Source organism: Eschrichtius robustus, chromosome 1 (assembly GCF_028021215.1).
Source record: "Eschrichtius robustus isolate mEscRob2 chromosome 1, mEscRob2.pri, whole genome shotgun sequence".
Classification (NCBI taxonomy): Eukaryota; Metazoa; Chordata; class Mammalia; order Artiodactyla; family Eschrichtiidae; genus Eschrichtius; species Eschrichtius robustus.
The window spans coordinates 164,388,781-164,409,111 of record NC_090824.1 but is presented as its reverse complement, the minus strand read 5'-3'; the positions used below and the strand labels follow the sequence as shown (position 1 = coordinate 164,409,111).

The window sequence follows — 20,331 nt, the reverse complement described above, 5'->3', positions numbered from 1 at the left end:
GGTACAGTGAGTCCTTGCCCAAGGTCACATGGCTGGTAAATCTTCCCAGAGGCACCCACCTCTGCAACCCAGCTGGCCTGACCAGTGCGTGGAGCTTAATTCCTGTGATCTGACCTAGGAATTCCAGAAAGAACATAGGACCCTTAGATCCAGCCACCTTCTTTGGACCCTGGGTTTTGTCAGGTACTTCACAGGACAAAACTGTGACCAGCCTCTTTTACTCATCAGGTGATCATGAGGACTATTTTTGGTTGAGTCACAGTGGGCTGCCTGGATGAAAACATTCCACCCCTAAAAATAAATGTTTTTAAATCCCAGTTGAATGGACGAGTGAATTACAGGAATGGGTGTGAAGCCATTTCCCGAAATCAGCTCAATCATTAACTCTGAAATTAATCACATAATAATATTTTGCTATGTTTTCAGTCTGTGGTGTTTGAAACCAAAAGTATATATTTTCCAATCACAGTTCTAGGACCTTGAGGTGGATGAAAGATAATGCAGATTATTAAAATACAGTTGTATTTACTTTTTTAAAAGTTAAAAAAAAAAAAAAAAAGAAGCCTTTAGAGACAGAACTCTCCTCAGCCAGGCAGTATTGATTAGAAGCCAAAAACTTTCTTTTTTTTTTTTTCAGAGTGGCTAAGTCTGAAGTGTTTTTTTTTTTTTAATTAATTTTTATTGGAGTTTAGTTGCTTTACAATGTTGTGTTAGTTTCTGCTGTACAGCACAGTGAATCAACTATACATATATCTCCTCTTTTTTAGATTTCCTTCCCATTTAGGTCACCATACAGCATTGAGTAGTGGTCCCTATGGCATACAGCAGGTTCTCATTAGCTATCTATTTTATACATAGTAGTGTATATGTGTCAGTCCCAATCTCCCAATTCATCCCACCCTGCCACCCTTACCCCCCTGATAACCATACGTTTGTTCTCTACGTCTGTGTCTCTATTTCTGCTTTGCAAATAAGTTCATCTCTACCATTTTTCTAGATTCCACATATAAGCGATATTATGTGATATTTGTTTTTCTCATTCTGACTTATTTCACTCTGTATGACAGTCTCAAGGTCCATCCTCGTCTCTACAAATGATCCAATTTTGTTCCTTTTAATGGCTAATATTCCATTGTCTGTATGTACCACATCTTCTTTATCCATTCCTCTGTCGATTGACATGTAGGTTGCTTCCATGTCCTGGCTATTGTAAATAGTGCTGCAGTGAACACTGGTCTCCAAAACAAGGAAACAAAAGAAGCGTTGAATGGGAGCGGCAACTGAGGGGAACCTGATTCCAGTTTGTTTTTTCAAACTTCACTGATCACAGAGGATTATCATATGGTTTGGTGATAACGTGGAGGCGTCCCTCGGACCTGAGGTGACCTAGGGTCGGCCAGGGCTCCCTCACACATGCTGCGGTTGGAACCCCAGTTCTGCCCTCAGGGGACTCCCAGCCCCTGTCTCCTCTGTCCTCAAGTCCTCAGCTCTCAAATCTGGACCCAGGCTGTTTGTTTAAACCTGGGGTTGTTGGGCTCCAGAGAGGGGGTGTCAGGAGCTTGTTGAAAGGGTCTGCAGCTTTCATGAGAGTGTCAGAGGGCCCGGGGTCCGCCCCAGCACTTCAGAACCTACATCCCTGAGGCTCATTTCAGGAAGGAACGGACATGGGGCAGGAGAGAACAGTCCTGCGGCCAGGGGTCAGTAGGGAGCAGACGGGGGAGGGGTCTCTACCACAGTCTGTGGCTTCATTCTTAGTTTCCTTTTTTTTTTTAATTGAAGTAGAGTTGATTCACAATGTTGTGTTAATTTCTGCTGTACAGCAAAGTGACTCAGTTATACATATATACATATAATTCTTTTTTATATTCTTTTCCATTATGGTTTATCGCAGGACGTTGAATATAGTTCCGTGTGCTATACAGTAGGACCTTGTTGTTTATCCATTATGTATATAATAGGTTGCATCTACTAACCCCAAACTCCTAATCCATCTCTCCCTCAGCCCCTTCCCCCTTGGCAGCCACAAGTCTGTTCTCTTATGTTTGTGAGCCTGTTTCTGCTTCATAGATAAGTTCATTTGTGTCATATTTTAGACTCCACATAAGACTGATATCATGGCATTTGTCTCTGACTTACTTAGTATGATAATCTCTAGTTGCATCCATGTTGCTGCAAATGGCATGATTTCATTCTTTTTTATGGCTGAGTTCATTCTAAGTTTCATCTCTTCCTTCTCTGAGAATTCTGTTCTCTTCTAAAGTGATGCCTTGAGAAAATCACCCAACAAGGCAGCATGTTCCCACTAAAGGGAGGTGCCAGGCCCGCTCAGCACGTGGTTCTCGCCTCCAGGCCACCGGCGGGAGAGGGTGTGGCCCCGAGGCATGGGCTGAGGGGGTGGCTGGGTCCCCCCTCCCCAGGGCAGCCGGGTGGACAGCATCCACCCTCCCGGTCACCGCCTGGCCCCCGCCCGGCAGCGCCGCCAACGTGAAGAAATGGGAGATCGAACTGCAGACCCTGCGGGAGAGCAACGCCCGGCTGACCACGGCACTGCAGGACTCGGCGGCCAGCGTGGAGCAGTGGAAGAGGCAGTTCTCCCTCTGCCGCGACGAGAATGACCGGCTCCGGAACAAGGTGGGGAGGGCCAGGGCGGCCGTGACCTTCCTCTCCCCACTGCCTCCCACTTGGCCCTCAGTTCCGTGTCCCAGGGGCAGAAGGAAGACCCGCTGCTTCTCCCTTTGTCCTCCCCTCCACCTCCCTGCCTGCCTTAGTGGGAATGCTACTACTACGTACAGAACTGACTGATTACCTTTCCTGAACCAAGTTTTAAAATTGCAATCGCAAAGGAGAAGAGAAATCAATGGGAGATTGCAGCTTTGTCTCTCGCAAAGATCACCCTCTGATGCGAGCTGTGGGTTGACCTTTTGTGGGTGGCCTCCCTCTGGCATTTTCTGTGGTTCAGTGATCTTCGGTAGAGAAAAGGGATCCAGAGGGTGAGTGAAGAAAACAGATTCAGGAGATGGTGAGGCGTGATTGCTCAGAAACCCTGCTTCCCTGCAAACCACTCTTTCTAAAAATGTGAGATAGCAAGGAAAGGAATACGCCCTTGACGTGTGAGGTGGGTGGATGCGGACGGCCCTCGTGTGCCCTCTACCCTCCTACCCTGACATCGGAGCTTTTCGATTTTTTTCAGAATTCACCCACGTCCTTCCCTGTAATTAGTCGCTCATGCTCTGGAGTTGGGCTGAGTTGATGCGGTTGCTTTAGGGTCCCCAGGTGAGGTCCTGGGGTTGCTGTGCTGTTTTGCTGGTCAGCACTTTTATCCCACAGTCGGTGAACACAGTCTGCTCCGTAAATGCAGGATTTCAGGGTACGGGTCGCATTGAGTTGGTACTCGCTCCCCTTGCCCCCGTTTGTAACCCGCCCACCCGTTCTGAGTGGAGCCCCTGGAAACCACTCCCCTATTTCACGTCTTACTTCGGAGCAGGTGGCACGTGAAACTGCCTCGTGTCGGTTTTTCAGCACGTTTTTTCATAAAGTGCTGACGGTGAGGGGCGCAGGCCAAGTGCTGACTCTGCACCTTCCCTTCTGAGGCTGGGCTGATCTGCCTGCCAGAGGGATTGATCGCCCTTTCTTTCTTTTTCCAAGCGAAGAGCTGAGTTTCTCGATTCGCGTCTGAGTGTAAGAACCAAGGAGCCATGCGGGGGGGCGGGGCGTGGAGGAAGTGCGTGCAGTGGAACCTGCTCCCTGCGCGGACCTGCGCGGAGCGTCAGCTTCCCTGGGTGGGAAGCGCTGGGAACTTGATTCCCAGGGCGGGATGTGGACGTTGGTGGGATCTCCGGCGGCTCCTGTGGCTGGAGGTTCAGATCCTGAGGGCTGGTGCAGGTCACCTCTGAGAATTGTCCTCATGTTGACCACCTAGTGCCCTGCACCCTGAGGACTGCCGCTGCCTGCTTGTGGGGACCCCATCAACATGGTGCTCTTGTGTTAACTTGCTGGTTACACCCCTGCCGTCCACTCTGCACCCATGCTTTGGCCCCTGGGAAATGCCCAGTGTCAGAGGTGTCAGGCTTGGGAAGGAGAGAAAGATGCACTCTGGGGATGTACCTCAGCCTGCACTTGTCATCTCTCCAGGAGGAGGTCCACGGGCCAGGCCCCTTCTGCGTGCATCAGTGGGGAAAGGTCATCTTGATTTAAAACGTTTGAAATGTCATCGAGTCCCAGTTGGTAGCCACTGTCCCACAGAGTTGCTCGGTTCTCTACCCTGCTCGCTTAACCCCTTGAAATGCAACAGAATCATTCAGGGCATGATTAAAATGATGTGACAGTCATTCTGCGAAGAAGCAGATAGATTCATGGGACGTCTGGCCCCGACCTGCGACAGATCCTTAAAGCAAACCTAAAGCTTACCTACCGTCCTGTGACTGTGAGAGAAAACCAGAGGCCCAGAGCATACCGAAGCCAGGTTTTGTGACTTCTGTGGCTTTGTTGGTATTAAATGAGGGCATCCTGTGCCAGCAGGAGCAAACAGCCCAGGGGGAGCCCCGTGGAGTTTGTTTGTAGCCACAAGGAAAAATTTATAAGTGGGTTAATTTATGGTTTATTTTAAAAGAGCTGTGGTGATCTTTTGTTTAATGACTAAAGTAAACTGGCATCCCTGCTTTAACATGTGATATTAATTAAAGATTGACGAGCTGGAAGAGCAGTGCAGCGAGATAAACAGAGAGAAGGAGAAGAATACCCAGTTGAAGAGAAGAATTGAGGAGCTGGAGTTGGAACTCCAAGAAAAGGAGACGGTGGGTAGTGGGGCTCTGAGCGGTGCTGCTCGTCATCCCCTGGGCCTTGGCGGGTGATCTCCACCCAAGGACACGGCAGGCAGCTGTGGGGCATGTGACCGGCCCTGGCAGCTGCCCGGACCTCAACACAGAGACAGAGCCAAAAGCTACACCAAGGCACAGATAGTCCAGAGCAAAGGCCTGACCATTACCCTCTGCAGCCTCCTTGTTGTACTTATTCTATAGTCAGTCACTCAGATCCAAGAGGGAGCTGAACATTTACAAAAGCACTAGGAAACTTTCATAGGTGGTCTTTTATCAGAAGTTGTGTTCTGCTGTCAAATTAATGCAGCGAGAACCCCCTGTCACACAGTCATTTATTTTCTGGGGGACAGGACAGCTAAGTACAGCTGGTCCCCTACCCACGAACAAGTTCCATTCCAAGAGTGCACTTGTACGTCCAATTTGTTTGTAAGTCCAACAGTGTTAGCCTAGGTATGCAACTAACACAATCAGCTGTGTCCTACTGTACTGTAATAGGTTTATCATACTTTTCACACAGATAATACATAAAAAACAGACACAAAAACCAAAGAAAACATTTTTAACCTTGCAGTACAGTACTTTGAAAAGTACAGTAGTACCAGCTTCATCACTGCTGCTTTTACGCTTGCTTCCGGACATCCTGGGCATGAAATAAAGATACTGTAGTACTGTACTCTATACAGTACTATACAGTAAAGTACACAAACGCACAACCACTTGTAGAGGATGCATGCACGTGACAATGTACGCCAGACACGTGAACTAACTTACATGATTGGACATGTGAACGTACATTTGCATCTTTGAAAGTTCGCAACTTGAAGGTTCGTATGTAGGGGACTTACTGTATACAGAGGGTGGAGACCATGGGCAAGTTACCAGTCCTCTCTCAGCCTCGGTTTCCCCATCTACGAAACAGGAATCATACTTCTCTTTTCATGGTGGTGTACAGCCTTCATGCATTAATTCATGGAACATACTCAGCCTGTAGAATTACCTCATGTGTGTTAAGTATAACATCACCGCCATTATTATTTACGCAGACAACACAGGTTCCGAAAGCTGCTTCCATTATTGTATGTACGAGTTGGGGATTTTCAAGAATACATTTTATCTGACTTGCTTTCGCATTCTTTTTCCAATTTCTCTCTCCTGTAGGAGTTGATAGACCTCCGAAAACAAAGTGAAATCATACCTCAGCTCATGTCAGAGTGTGAATACGTCTCTGAGAAGTTAGAGGTAAGGGCGGGGAGCATGTCCATCTGGGCTCAGATGAGAAGGCATCCATTGTGTTACCCATTTCTCCGAGGCCTCTCCCTTTCACGCCTGCTTGGTAAAGAAGAGCGACTTTGTATTCCTAAAAAGCCAGCGTAACTACATGCCAGATGCCAGCTTTGCTCCCGGGTGCAGACTCAGCAGTGTTTGTCTTCTGTTTTTTCCACTTATATGAAGGTGTCCTGTGCATAACCATAGTGTAGGTGACTGTTTCCTGCCCACAGAAGTCCCTACAGAACCACAGAAGGGTGCGGAGCAGGGGACGGAAAGGAGAGTTGAGAACCTAAGACCCAGGGGCTATTGCACCTCCCCAGCCAGTGACCTTGGACACGACCTTGGACAGGCCCCCCCCCACCCCCCCCCAACCCCCCGCCGCCGCCGGCTTCAGATTTCTGATCCACAGAAGGAGCATTTTCAGGTCCTCCTTCACCTCCGAGGTTCTCCTCACTTCGAGAGCACTTTGTTCGGGTACACAACCTTGGTATTAGTAACTGGTTCTTGTACACCCATTCAAAAATTCTCATTTTATGCCCGTAAGATGAAAGCTCTTATTTGGACTCACAGCGGTCCTGCCACTGGGAGCTTGAACGTCTCCATGGCAACACCACGGGATGGACAGAGCACAGACCCACTGTCCCTGTGTCTGGCACGGCCAGTCCTCCCTCGCTGATGGCCAGAGGCTGGCCTGGGGCCGAGGAGCCCTCGCCTTCTCAGTGGAACCGAGAGAAACAAGTCACTCTTCCATTTGTGCTATTTCTCGCTCTCTCCCAGAATGGAACCCAAAGGGGGCCTCTGCTGACCACCCTGGGCCTGGGGCTGAAAACCCCATGTGCTGGGATTTCAGGCTTCCTCTGCTGGGCACTTTGTAAGAGCATCACTTAGCACCAGGCTCCCTTGGGCAGGACGCTGAGTTCTGTGTTCTCTGTGGGGGCGTCGTTTTAAGGCGAGATGCTGGCCGTTGGCACCTCTGCCAGAGAACAGCAGGAAGGAGGGGCACACACCTGATGCCAGGGGGGTGGGGGCAGGACACTTAACACCTCCAGGGAGGCAGGCCTGCCCGAGGGGGACGGACAGTCTGGCTGTCGCAGGTCTCAGCGGGGCTCCTCCCGCTCCATCCCCAGACCCTTCTTTCTCTCTCGCTTTGCTTCAGGCGGCAGAGAGAGACAATCAGAACCTGGAAGACAAAGTGCGCTCCCTGAAGACGGACATCGAGGAGAGCAAGTACCGCCAGCGCCACCTGAAGGTGGAGCTGAAGAGCTTCTTGGAGGTGCTAGACGGGAAGATCGATGACCTGCACGACTTCCGCCGGGGCCTCTCCAAGCTGGGCGCCGACAACTAGGGCTGCGCGTGAGTCCCCAGGGTGTGTGTGACACGGAGTAGCACTAGGACGTCCTCCCGTTCGCGTGGCTTCTGTAAATGCAGGCGCGGTTTGTCATGTTTCCAAACCAGGGGTGCCGTCCACTCTCTCCTCTCCAGAATAGAAATCTCCCCTTGCTTCTCTGGCCTTGCGAGGTCATGGACAACTGGACGATTCTGACTCAGGAATCCAGAACTAGGTCTACCTTAAACGTTTACGCAGTCAGGGCAGGGATGTTTATATCTTTCTTAAGGGCTGTTGCAACCATATGAACTGGAAAAAAAAGTATTTTCTAATTCAAGTATGAATACCCTTTCCAACTCCTTTTTTTTGAGTAACGTTCAGAGTATTCGAATGTCCACCAGGCACCAATGCGTGGGGTGTGGTGATAGCAGCTTTCCTCTCAGTATATACAGAGATGCTTTAAAGCAACCACTTAGTAGAGACTTGTCCCAAGAGAGAAAACACGCTTCTGGTGGAGGCGTTTTCTGGCAGGGGAATCGCCTGCATCCACTCCGCCCACTTCCACCTGCCCCCAGTTTGTAGGGTTGCGACAGTGTTCCTTTTCTTGGTTTTAATTTCTGAGCAGATTACTGTGCTGTGGGGACAGCACGCAGCGAGGGTGCCTAGCACAGTGCCTGGCACAAAGTAGGTGCTTAATAAATATTTGTTCAATGAAACGTATAAACAGAATTTAGTGTTTTCATCACATCCCCCATCAAGCCCCTGTTGGACAGTCCACCGTCCTGGTGCACTGGGTCATTATCAGGCATGTATGTGACTTTGTGGACATACTCGTGGGTTGGCTCAGGTGGCCCTGGGGCCGGGAGGGTGGCGGTGGAAGCAGCAGAAGCTGGTCTGAGGCCCACCCCCTCCCAGCAGCCCATCCATGGTGCTCTGCCCCTGGGGGCCTCTGACACTGAGACTACCCTTCCTTTCCAGGAGTGAGGCCTGTGGCCTGGGGATTCTAGGACCACTGACTGTCCCTGGTATAGGGGCTGCCCAGGGCTTGGGATCTAGGGTGGGATCCTCTGTTGGGTTTAGACAATTGAAAAAGAAATCACACAGGCCCATGAGGGAAAGAGTGGGCTCAAAGTGGCTGAGCCTTGGCCTTAGAGGAGTTCTGCCCAGGTCTGCCACCCCCCGTTCCTGCTATGGAAGGGACCAGATCCATGGACCTCTCCTCTCTTACTGAGTTTCTCAGTGGGGCCAGTGGACATTTCATTTGCCCCATGCATGGCAAAATGGTCTGAATCCCTGGCCGTGGGCATTTCTAAATCCCTTTGAAGGAGGGGGAGGCTTTGCTGCCCCCTTACCTGCTTTGAGAACCACTAAGAGAACTTCCCCCTCTAGAAGGATTTTCTCACACGTTAGAATTGCTTCCTGCTGAATTGTTTAGATAAACAATAAAATAGCCTGAGGAGGTGGGTAGGGTACACACGGATGTGACCCTGGCCCCAGGGTGACTTTACAAGTCCTGCTGCTCTCTTTCGTGTAGCTGAGACCATCTCCCTGAGCAGGGAGGTCTTATTTGGGGTGGGGAAAGCACCAGGACACGTAGGGGAGACCCGCAGGCTGAGTGGGGCAGCTCTGGTGGAGTTCACTGGGCTGGTGGCAGATGGAAATGGAAAGCGTGGTCAGCCCTCCTGCTGATTTGTGACTGGGCGCTGCTGGCCCTGCCCTTTCCCTGGAGCTCCAGATGGCTCTCAGGACAGTGGTAGCAGCTCTCTACTGACCTGGAGATCAGAGAGCTGGGCTGGCCGTGAGTTGGCCTTGTGGCGCAGCAGTGGGCTAAAGAGGATTCTTCTCAGGCTAGGCCAGTCCCCCTGCCCAGGAGCAGCAGACACTGGGATTCTGAAACCTCAGCTTGGGTCTTCTGAGGCCCACCACCCCTGTCTATGAGGCAGCTTATTCATCCAGAAGGAGCCGTCTTGACTGACTGGAGCATGCTCAGGTGACGTATTCATCGGAGGATAGAGTTGCCAGAGCCACTTGCACATTCCGGGCAGTGACTGGAGAAACCGGTGGCAGCAGTAGAGCCATTACCATGGTGGGCTGCTGTGTCCCTGTGCAGTTGAGACCCATGACCCCCGCTCACCGACCGTGGAAGAGTTTGGTGAGCCCTTGTAGGCAGTAGGTGAGGAGCTGAGAGCCCCACACTATGTGGCCCCAGCCAGCTTTACACCATGCAGCCCAGGAGCTAAGAGCAGTGGGGGCTTCTCTAAAGGAGAAGCAAAGTTGGGCTCAGCAGGGAAAGCACACCTTTACAAAAGCCCTGGACTTTCAGTTCCTTCTGCTTTTCTCTAAAGGTCTTAATGTTTCTTCATTTACTTTCTTTAAAAAAAAAAAAAGGCCTGGGACAACCTAGACAGTCTGTCGAGAGGCTAGCCCTGTCTAACAGCCTCGGGATATAAGGAGAATGACCCGCTGAATTCATCCCAGTTTCCCTTGAGCCAGGCCCTCATGTGTTAGGACGTCCAGCTCCAGTCTCAGCACTGATGCCCTTTGGTTGTCGTGATCTGAAGCCAAGTGCAGGCAGGGCATAACCCTTCCCTCACAAACACCCCAGCCCCGTCGTGCTGCTGGAGGATTTAGAGCTAGGACTGCGTCTTTGTTTCCAAGTGATGTCTTCTGATTTGACATCTCCAAGACTGGCTGCCTGAACCTCAGTTAGCTTTTTTTTTTTTTTTCCTCTGCATCTGTGAAACCTGAGGCCTAAAAATAGCAACGTAAAATTTGGAATCCTTTAACCATAATGATCCTTAAAAATAATTTTCATTCCAAGCAAAGACCCACTGGATGCGTGATACAGTTGAGAGCGGCAAGGGGAGATAAAGTCTTCCTAGTGCCTCGGGAATAGAAAACCACCTGAGTGACAGGCTGGGACAGTGTGGTCAGGCCTTGAAAGAGAGCCAGCGTCCACATGAGACCCAGAACTTGTACACTCCCTCCCTTCCACGCTCCCCTGCATGCCGTCACTTTAGACCTCAGCTGGGTGAGAGAACGGGGCAGAGATCATTCCCCATTTTGCAGAGGAAGCAGAGACAGGTGACTCACCCTGAGTCACCCAGCTAGTGAGCAGCAGCGTGGGCTGCATCTGGGTCTCCTGAACCCTGGTCCAGTGTCTTTGTACAAGTCATTCTCTCTTCTCCATTTAGTGACCTTTGGGTGCCAAGAAAAAAAACTCTCTTGTGCCCTGATAAGAGCATGTTGCAGTTATACTGTTTTAACATATGTCCACAGCAAATGACAACTTATAAATGAGTGAATCAGAATTACATTTACATTCATTACAGCAGTAAGTTCCACTTTTGAATGATTCTGCTTTTGTAGGGATCTTTCCAAGAGATTGTTGGTTAAAATGATGTTGGTGCTTTGAGAGGCCAGAGCAATGAGACACATTTTGAGTTCTTCAGTGATGGCTTTCTTGGAGGCAAAGCAGTTTGTTCAAAACAAGCAGGAGGCCCCAAAATGGCAGAGCAGTAAACAGAGTGATGGCGGGACACGTGGGGTGTGGGGGGATTGCCCATCACTGCCCAGCCCCTTCCCAGACAGGAGCCAGCACTGGGAAGGGAGCAGACCAGCCAGTGGTTAGAGCAGGTTGAGTGGCACCTGACCGGCCCCCGGGAGGACTGTCCACAGCGGGCAGTTGGTCTCCATCCTGCAGTCTCCTCATGGACATCTCTAGACTTGGGCGGCCCACGGGCACAGCCTGGATGGTGGTTGGCTAACGCCTGGCCAGTATGTACTACATTTGACATAAAACATCAAATAAAGGGTGGGATATAGTGCTACTCAGAGGCGTCACGATCGGCCTGTTGTAAAAGGACTCCTTTTCTATAGGCAAGACTGCTTTTCTATAGAAATTGGGGGCAACTTTGGGTGAGAGCCAAAGCCAACCACAGGGTGTGCCAGGGACGTCAGGTGTGGCCAGGTGCGCCCTTAGAAGGCAGGCAGCCGGGATGGGACTTAGCAGAGGCGCTTGACAGAGGCTGCCCTTTAAGATAGAGCCAGCCGCTGCATTCTGCTCATCACTGAAAGTGGCTCTTTGTGCCATGTGTCCATCTAATAGCTATGGTTCTTTTATTCACTCGAAAGATGACTGGATTTTGAAGCACTGGCGATTTAAACTAGAAGCCTGCAAATCAACATCCATATATATTCTTAAATGACATGCATGGTTTAAAAGAATTCCAATTTCTGCATACATAGTTTCCCCAAAATAAATGTATATTCTTGGGATGGTGGGGGTGACGGCATGGAGAGGGAATCCTGTATAGAAATGTGTGTTGTTTTACGTGTCTTTTTCATACACCTATCTCAAGAATGTGGGTTTTTCCAGTTCCTCTTTAAACACCAGCCAGGAAGAAGGTGATTATGGTAAGAATTTGGCAGCCAGATGATATGGTCTAGTGAACTTTGGAGTGTGTGTGTGTGCGAGTGTGTGTGTGTGTGTGTGTGTGTATTGGGGGAGGAAGCAGCAGGGGGAAGCAGGAGAAACGACACGGAAGGGTTTTCAATTAAAAAATATATGTATAGCTAAGAGGAGTCTTTAATAATCCTGGCGGTGATGTTATATGTTCTGGAATCCATCTTTGAGAAGAAGAGCTTGTGGGTCTTTTGTTTTGAGCGGAACTGTACAGTGCCCTACTCTCTTTGACGAATGCAGAGCCTTGTGAAGAGTGGCCCCCACCCCAGGCCACACAGACCCCCGGTGCACCTGCCAGGAGCCCAGAGAAACCACGGTGGAGTCCAGACTGGGGGACATTTTGGCGGATGACTGACAGGTCCGATGATACGCAGCTGTGGGGAATGTGTCACTGTTCTTACTCTATGGACCACTTTTAATATAAAATCCTGACTTTAAATAAGTTGTTGTAGCAATGTCTTATGGTGTGACAGACAATTAGGCATTTCTTGCATCAAATGTAAGAATTTAACGATTAGCATGAGGTGGATAAGTGGACTCTCCCAAGAATACTGTTTTTTTTCTTTTCCCTTTTCAAATGCCTTTTTGGTACATAAATAATATATACTTTTTTAAGAAGAAGCGAAAAAAATCACCTGTTATTACACCATCTGATTATAACCACTGTTAACATTTTGGTATATATCTTTTCAGGCTTCTTTTCTATGCATCTATAGCTGTTTTACTTTTTTCATGAGGTACAATCATATTATACATTATTATACATATACTGTTTTGTAACTTGCTTTTTTCCCTTTTAACACTATATTGTGAATATATTTCTATGTCAGTAAATAAGTAACAGCATCATTTTTAACATCTATGTAGGTTGTACCTTGGCTACTTGTTTCCAGTTTTATACTGTTGTACTCAAGGATATGATGGAAATCCTTTCTTCTAACACCTTCATGAACTTTTCAGAATATTTACTTAGGATAACTTTCTAAAATTGGACTTTCTGGCTCAAAAGTGTAATGGGTGCTACAAGCACTGCTCCGTCTCCTCCCCTCCCTCCTGGGCACACAGGAGATGCCACTTACCAGCCCCTATAGTCACTCAGGGTCCTGGTGCTAATGCTGGCCAATAAAGTGTGAGCAGAAGTGACATGTGCAACGTCCAGGCTGAGACTGTGAGATGCCCCCGTGCAGGTCTCCAGTCTTCCTGTTGCCTTGCCCCACAGGTGGTGATGTCCCAGGGCTGGAGCCTTTGTCAGCTGGAGCCTTTGTCAGTTTGGGTCCCTGAGTGACTGTGTGGAGAGCTCCCCTTCTCCCGTCATGACACCCCCCTCCCCACCTGTGTGGATGTGTACTGTGAATAAAGAATAAACTTTAAGTGTTACACTGTTGGGATATCAGGGTTATTTTGTTACTGCAGCATAACATATCCTGACTAACAAAAAGGTACGCACATGTTGGGGACTTTTAATATATCTTGCCTCAAATTGCCTTCCAGAAAGATGATACCAAATTATGCTCCCACCAGCAATGTGTGAGAATGTCCGATTCCCCTCTTTCACACTGGTTTTCCCATGGGGACCGGGGGGGGGCTAGTTTTGATATGCATTTTTTTGATGACAGTGTGACCCTCACTAGCCAACATATTTATTAGACTGTATTCTTTTGTCATTTACGTATTCATCTTCTCTGGCCAATTTTCTCACAAGGTGTTTATGTGTCTCATTGATTTCTAAGAAGTTTTTTTTTTCCCTAAAAATATTATTTTTTAAAAGTTGCATGTATTTGGGGCTTCCCTGGTGGCGCAGTGGTTAAGAATCCTCCTGCCAATGCAGGGGACACAGGTTCGAGCCCTGGTCTGGGAAGATCCCACATGCTGCGGAGCAGCTAAGCCCATGTGCCACAACTACTGAGCCTGTGTGCCGCAACTACTGAAGCCCACACACCTAGAGCCCGTGCTCCACAACAAGAGAAGCCACCACAATGAGAAGCCTGCACACCACAAGGAAGAGTAACCCCTGCTCGCCCCAACTAGAGAAAGCCCACACACAACAACGAAGACCCAACACAGCCAGAAATAAATAAAATAAATAAATTTATTTTTAAAAAGTTCCATATATGGCTTAGATTTAAAAAAAAATTTTTTTAGTCAAATCTATCTTTTCCTTTATGGTTGCTGCCTTTTCTGTCATGCTTTTGAAGGTCTTTGCAATTCTGATTCCAAGGTTGTATGAATTTTCACCAGTATTTTATTCTTGTACTTTTATTGTTTTGTTTAAGCAATTAAATCTATGATCCATGTGGAATTTATTTTCTAAATTACCCCAACATCACTTACTGGGAAATCTATCCTTTCTCTACTGATACAAAATCCCATTTTCACTATATACCCAATCCTTATATTTCTTTTTTTTTTAGAAAACATTTTCTTTTTTCTTTTTTTTAAAAATTATTTATTTTATTTATTTTTGGCTGTGTTGTGCACGCAGGCTTTCTCTAGTTGCGGTGAGCAGGGGCTACTCTTTTTTTTAAAAAAAAATATTTATTTATTTATTTTTGGCTGTGTTGGGTCTTTGTTTCTGTGCGAGGGCTTTCTCTAGTTGCGGCAAGTGGGGGCTACTCTTCATCGCGGTGCGCGGGCCTCTCACTATCGCGGCCTCTCTTGTTGCGGAGAACAGGCTCCAGACGCGCAGGCTCAGTTATTGTGGCTCACGGGCCTAGTTGCTCCGTGGCATGTGGGATCTTCCCGGACCAGGGCTCGAACCCGTGTCCCCTGCTTTGGCAGGCAGATTCTCAACCACTGCGCCACCAGGGAAGCCCCAGGGGCTACTCTTCCTTGTGGTGCACGGGCTTCTCATTGCAGTGGCTTCTCTTGTCGCGGAGCACGGGCTCTAGGCGCACGGGCTTCAGTAGTTGTGGCTTGCAGGCTCTAGAGCACAAGCTCAGTAGTTGTGGCACACGGGCTTAGTTGCTCTGTGGCATGTGGGATCTTCCCAGGCCAGGGCTCGAACCCGTGTCCCCTGCATTGGCAGGAGGATTCTTAACCACTGCGCTACCAGGGAAGCCCTTAATCCTTATATTTCTTTAAGCGTACTTCTGAACTTTCTATTGTGTACATTCTGGCACTGGTACCACATAGTTTGATCATCTCAGATTTAGACTAAATGTCCCCATTAATTAAACGTCTTCAAAAATGTCCTAGTACTTTTTGTATATTGACAGTTCCAAAAGAAATTCCGGATCATTTTGTAGCATTTAGAAGAATTGGAAATTGGATTGTGTAAAATTTATAGGTAACTATAGAGAGAATTAACATCTTCATAATATTTAACCTTTCATTTCAGTAAATTTATAAAGTATTATGTCCCTCAGTATATTTTTTCTAGTACAGGTAATTTTTTGTAGTTGTGGTTACTATGGTAAATGAGCTCTTTTGTCCATTATATTTTCCATCTGCTTATTGTAAGTATAAAGGTACATGACTACTTTTTTTTTAATGAAAATTAAATCCATTGATTTTTTAATTTAAAAACAAAAGCTGTGTAAATGGAAGCATTATGAAAAAACATAATATGGAAACTGAAAGTCCCCCATAATTAAATCCCTCTGCCCCCAAGATAAACAGTCAACAGTTGACTCATAGTCCTCAAATCTTCTTTTCCTAAAGTATGTTTTATCATTTTGACCATATGATAGAACCCTTCTGCTGCTTGTATTTTTCACTTGGCAATAGATCTTGGACATCTTCCTGTCAGTACCATATCAATCTACCTCATTCTTCTTAACTCTGCATAGAGAGTTCTGTGGTTGTTTACTAGTTTGTTTAACTTGGCAATTGGTTATTTGTTTATTTTGTAGTTAGCCAATTACTGAATTTCCTTTTGTTTTAATAGTTTTGTTGTTGTTATTGTTAATTCTTTTGCCTTTTTCATGTAGTTAATAGTTCTGAGTAGTGATGATAACTTTACCTCCATATTTTTAATAATCTTATTTCACTTCCTTATCACACTGACCAGCACTTTTAGAACAATGGTAAGTAACACCTATATAAATTGTGCCGATATTGTACATTCTTCTTTATATATATTTTTTACTTGGCGAGAATACCTCTAGTGTTTCTCCAAAAGTACAAATTTGACTCTTAGTATGAGATATTCTTAATATTTGAATTTATATATTAAAGTTATGCCCTCCTGTTTCTAGTTTGCTGAAAGTTTTATCAGTAATGGTTGTTGGAATTTTATTAAATGCCTTTTTTTTTCACATCTGTCAAGATGATCAAATGGTTTTTCTTTATCATAACTTAATATGAATCATTTTAATCGATTTGCTAATGTCAGACCCTCTCTGCATTTCTAGAAAAATCTGATTTAGTCATGGTATATTATTCTTTCAATATATGTCTCCACTCAGTGTTAACAGTGGTTATTTATGATGGGTTGGTTTATGGTAGACTTTTATTTTTTGTTCTTATCTGTATTTTCTGATTTTTCTACATGGCTCTCATATTACTTGTATAATAATAGTAAGAGCTTTAAAATAAGAAAATTACTCTGGATTTGGTTTGCTCTTATTATTTTGGAATTTTTCAAAATTTTAGGTGGATAGTTGTGTAATTTTTTTTTCTGCTGTCTTTGTGAGGTATTTGTGAGGTATAATGTGTTGGGTGTTGGGTGTTAACTTCTTAAAAAAAAAAAAGAACTTGGGAAGCTCTATCTCTTTTTTTCTATGTTCTTGAACAGTTTAAATAATATTTAGAATTTTTTGCTCCTTTAAGTTTTTATAACATGTATAAATCTGTCCAAGTCTAGTGCCTTTTTAGGAAATAATTCTTTGACAATTTTTTCAATGTTTTTCCATGCTCATTAGTCTCTTTAAACTTACTTCCTATTCTGTAAGTTTTTGGCAACTTAAACTTCCTAAGTAATGATTCTGTTAAGATTTTCAAATTTGCTAGCCTGGAGCTGTCGTATTTTCTTTTCTCATTCATAACGTTCTGTGTCTGTGCTTTCCCTTTTTATTCTGGGACTTTAAATCTTAATTTACTGTTTTATCATTTTATGATTTTTTTTGGTTTGTTTTTGTTCTTATTAATTTTTTTCCTTTATTTTATTATTTTTTCACCTTCTCAAGTTGAATGCCATTTTAACTTTTTCCTGTTTAATAGTAGATATAGTTACTAGCGCTCATAGGCTACATGACTTTTCTTCTGAATATTTCTTTATCCATTTCTGTTAAATTTTAAGCTATGGTGTTCTAAGTTATAAATAACTTGTAATTTCAGATTTGACTTTATTTTTTACTTAAGAGTTATTTGAAATTAACTTTTAAATTTCTAGATAGTTTGATTCTTTTTGTTGTTGTTTTTAACATTTGTTACAAATGTTGTCAAAGAACGTATGGCCTGTACAATTTCTGCATTTTGGAGTTTATTGATGTTTTCTTGGGACCTAATAAATTGTTAATTTTAATCAATATTCCCAGGAAACTGGAAAAGAGGATATATTCTCGGAAGGGAACAAAATTAAATCTATATGTATTAATTTGACCTTATTAATTATAATCTTATGGACCTTTAATTTTTGCTTACCTGATTCGTTAAAGACTAAGGAAAGTGTGTTAGTCTCAGACTACTATTGTATTTCTGTCTATTTCTCTTGTGTTTCTAACAGTTCTTGCTTTATGTGTTTCAGTATGACGTTATTTGGCAAATTATCTTTTTATACTTAAGGGAAAAAATATTTTCCTTTAAAGACTTGTCTACCTTTGTGGATTTTACCTGATTTTGTTGTAACAGAGTTGTTTATGTTGAAATACATAGTTCAGTAAAATGTTTGTGTCTGTTTTTAAGTCAACAAAAATCTTTCAGAAGCCCTTTGTGTGTCTTAAGATATTTTGGAAACTCTGGATCTCCCCAAGGGTCGGTTGATGTTCTCTAGGGTGACTTCCTGAGCCAAAGCAAGGAAGGCAGTGTGGGTTAAGGCACGTAAGCCTTTGGAACAGAATTAAGGTTTGTGGGGGGGTTTGCCAACATTTCCAGTTCCTGCTTCAGGGCAGCCCCATGCTTGGTATGGTTAGGGGTCACCTGCCCACCAGCTGGTCACCTTCTGCCTCGATGGGGTCAATATTGAAGGTTTTCTTAACCCAAGAGGCACTTTTCTTCTGCAGGGCTGGGCTTCTGAGCAGAAGGCAGCAGAGGGTATACGCTTATGTTCCTGGCTGTTGGGGGAAAAGCTAATCTTGGAGACTCATTCTACCGGAAAAGATTTTTCCAGAGCTATTCAAGCAGATTATTCACATGGCAAAGTCTGTGCCTGGCAGCGAACCAACTTTTCCCAAACACGTGGAGGAGGTGTGAATCTCAACCCACAGCTCAGGAGTGAAAGATATACCACCTTCTCTATTTTCCCTTCATTCAAGTAAGTTTCTGTTTTGGGCCCTCGTTCTACCAGGCTCATGCAATTGGATCTCAGTCAATCCCAGGACCCCCTTTTCTCCAGACTGAGTTTTCAAAGGCTGAGGGCTTGCATATTCCCAGGGTGGTGGGGGTCAGGGGGTCTATGTCTGTTGAGATGTCCCCTGTTCCTGCCCTCTCACTCCACTACCGCTGTGTCACAAGAATTCCTCACAGGTTCCTGTGCTGCAGAAATCTCCATGAGGCTGTCCTAGGCCCTCTCTCTACGCAGCCATCCCATGTTTGACAGCAAAGGTTTCAGGTGGAGGGTGATTTAACTTAGAGGGACTGCTAGATAAACCAGCGCGTGTTTGCACAAGAGAGCACACTACCGAGTGGAAGTGATTCTGTGGCCACCCATGCCCGCTTGCTTTGCATGCCCTTGCAACTCACTTGCGGGGCGCCCCTGGCCCAGAGCCCCACCTGAACCACCTCCCAGAGGGGCCTCCTTACATCAGTCGGGTCCTAGGCTTCATTTCTCCGGGGCGCTTGGGAAAGTTGACCTTGCTCTTTTGCAATAATCGTCCCATGAATGAAGTTTTCCTTCCCAATTCTTGTCTTGCTCCTGACTACTCCTTTTCCTTCCCCTCCTCCTCCTGTCCTGTAGTGTTGGGGTCTCCAAGGATCCGGCCTGGGCCACCTTCCTGTGACACTCTCCCCTGGCAGTTCCAAGGCTTCCCCACTCCACCTTGTCCCAGCCTCCTGGAGTCAGCTCCCCTTTGTCCGGTGCTGCCCCCTACCCACCTCCTGATCCCTGACCGTGGCACCTCCCCCCTCCAGGTGTTGGCACCATCTATGTCCTTGCCCTTGCTTCCTGCACAATGAGTCACCATATTATGCTTCTTCCTCTGGTTATCCCAATCTCTTCACTCCATCACTGCTTCTCTCACCAGACAGTCCCTATCCTGTTCCTGATCCCCTCACTCCAGGATCTCCTCGATCGTCTGGTTCCTTTTAGGTAAAGCTGCCAGAGGCCTCTTCCTAAAGCTTGAGTCATCAGGTTCTAGCCCCCTCTCTCCATCCTCCCCCCATGAGGTCACACTAGCCGCCTTCCCTGGTCCTGCCCAGGCCTTGCTGGTGCATCCTCTCTGTGCTCTAGTTCTTGCTCTTCCCACTGCCCTGAATCCTTTCCCGTTTCCAACCCCATTTCTCTTCTTAGACCCAGCTCAAAGGCCTAGGCCCTCCAGATTAAAATCAGCCACTCCAGGGGACTTCTCTCATGCTTCTTAGAGAGCTCTTTTCACACTTACAGCTTTTTTTTTTTTTTTTTTTAACATCTTTATTGGGGTATAATTGCTTTACAATGGTATGTTAGTTTCTGCTTTATAACAAAGTGAATCATCTATACATATACATATATCCCCATATCTCCTCCCTCTTGCATCTCCCTCCCACCCTCCCTACACAGGTACAGCTCTTAAATCATTAATTCATGTATTCATTTAACAAATATTTCTTGAGCACCTTTATGCCCCAGGCCCTGGGAACACAAAGGTGAAAAGACACAGATATTTTCCGCAAATTTATTACATTCCAGTGGAGTCGTGAGGTGATACATTGCAGGTGCAAATGGAACTCAGCTGATGGAGGATTTGTGAGACTCCCCCTCAAGCAGGGCTCTCACAGGTGTTCAAGAACAGGAGTCAGAGTACATCCTGCTTCTCCAGAGCTGGGGTGACCCTGGGCCACTCTCAAGACTTTGTGAGACATCCAGCTCCAAGGCTCTTCATCTTGGAAGGAACCTGCAATGGCTCTAAGTATGCCTGCCTCACTCTTCCCTTTCACAGCCCCCTCATTTCCTGTCTGACTTGTATATATTCGTGTTTTTCTAAGGATGGTCTGCAGACCAGCTGCTTCAGAGCTATCTTGGGTTTCCCAGAAAAACCTGCTGGATTAGCATTTTTGCAGGCCAGGCCTGGCAATATGCATTCTAGAAGCTCCTTGTGCTAGACAACAAGATGATGGTTCCCCAAAGATGTCCACATCCTAATCCCCAGAACCTATGA

At 46.2% G+C, this 20,331-nt stretch overlaps 1 protein-coding gene across 3 annotated transcripts in view; it reads left to right on the top strand.

The window, feature by feature from the left end:
* Positions 1-12,345, top strand: part of HOMER2 (homer scaffold protein 2) — a 96,617-nt gene extending 84,272 nt beyond the window's left edge. The window contains exons 6-10 of one of the 3 annotated variants that reach the window (XM_068537933.1): positions 2,418-2,631; positions 4,683-4,793; positions 5,976-6,056; positions 7,243-7,439; positions 12,119-12,345. In XM_068537933.1, coding sequence (XP_068394034.1) covers positions 2,418-2,631; positions 4,683-4,793; positions 5,976-6,056; positions 7,243-7,431 — 595 coding nt within the window. In that variant the 3' untranslated portion in view covers positions 7,432-7,439; positions 12,119-12,345. Of the gene's footprint in view, positions 1-2,417; positions 2,632-4,682; positions 4,794-5,975; positions 6,057-7,242; positions 8,100-12,118 lie in introns of those variants that run through there. The other 2 variants (XM_068537941.1, XM_068537928.1) reach the window with 2 other exon arrangements.
* Positions 12,346-20,331: the final 7,986 nt, after the last annotated feature.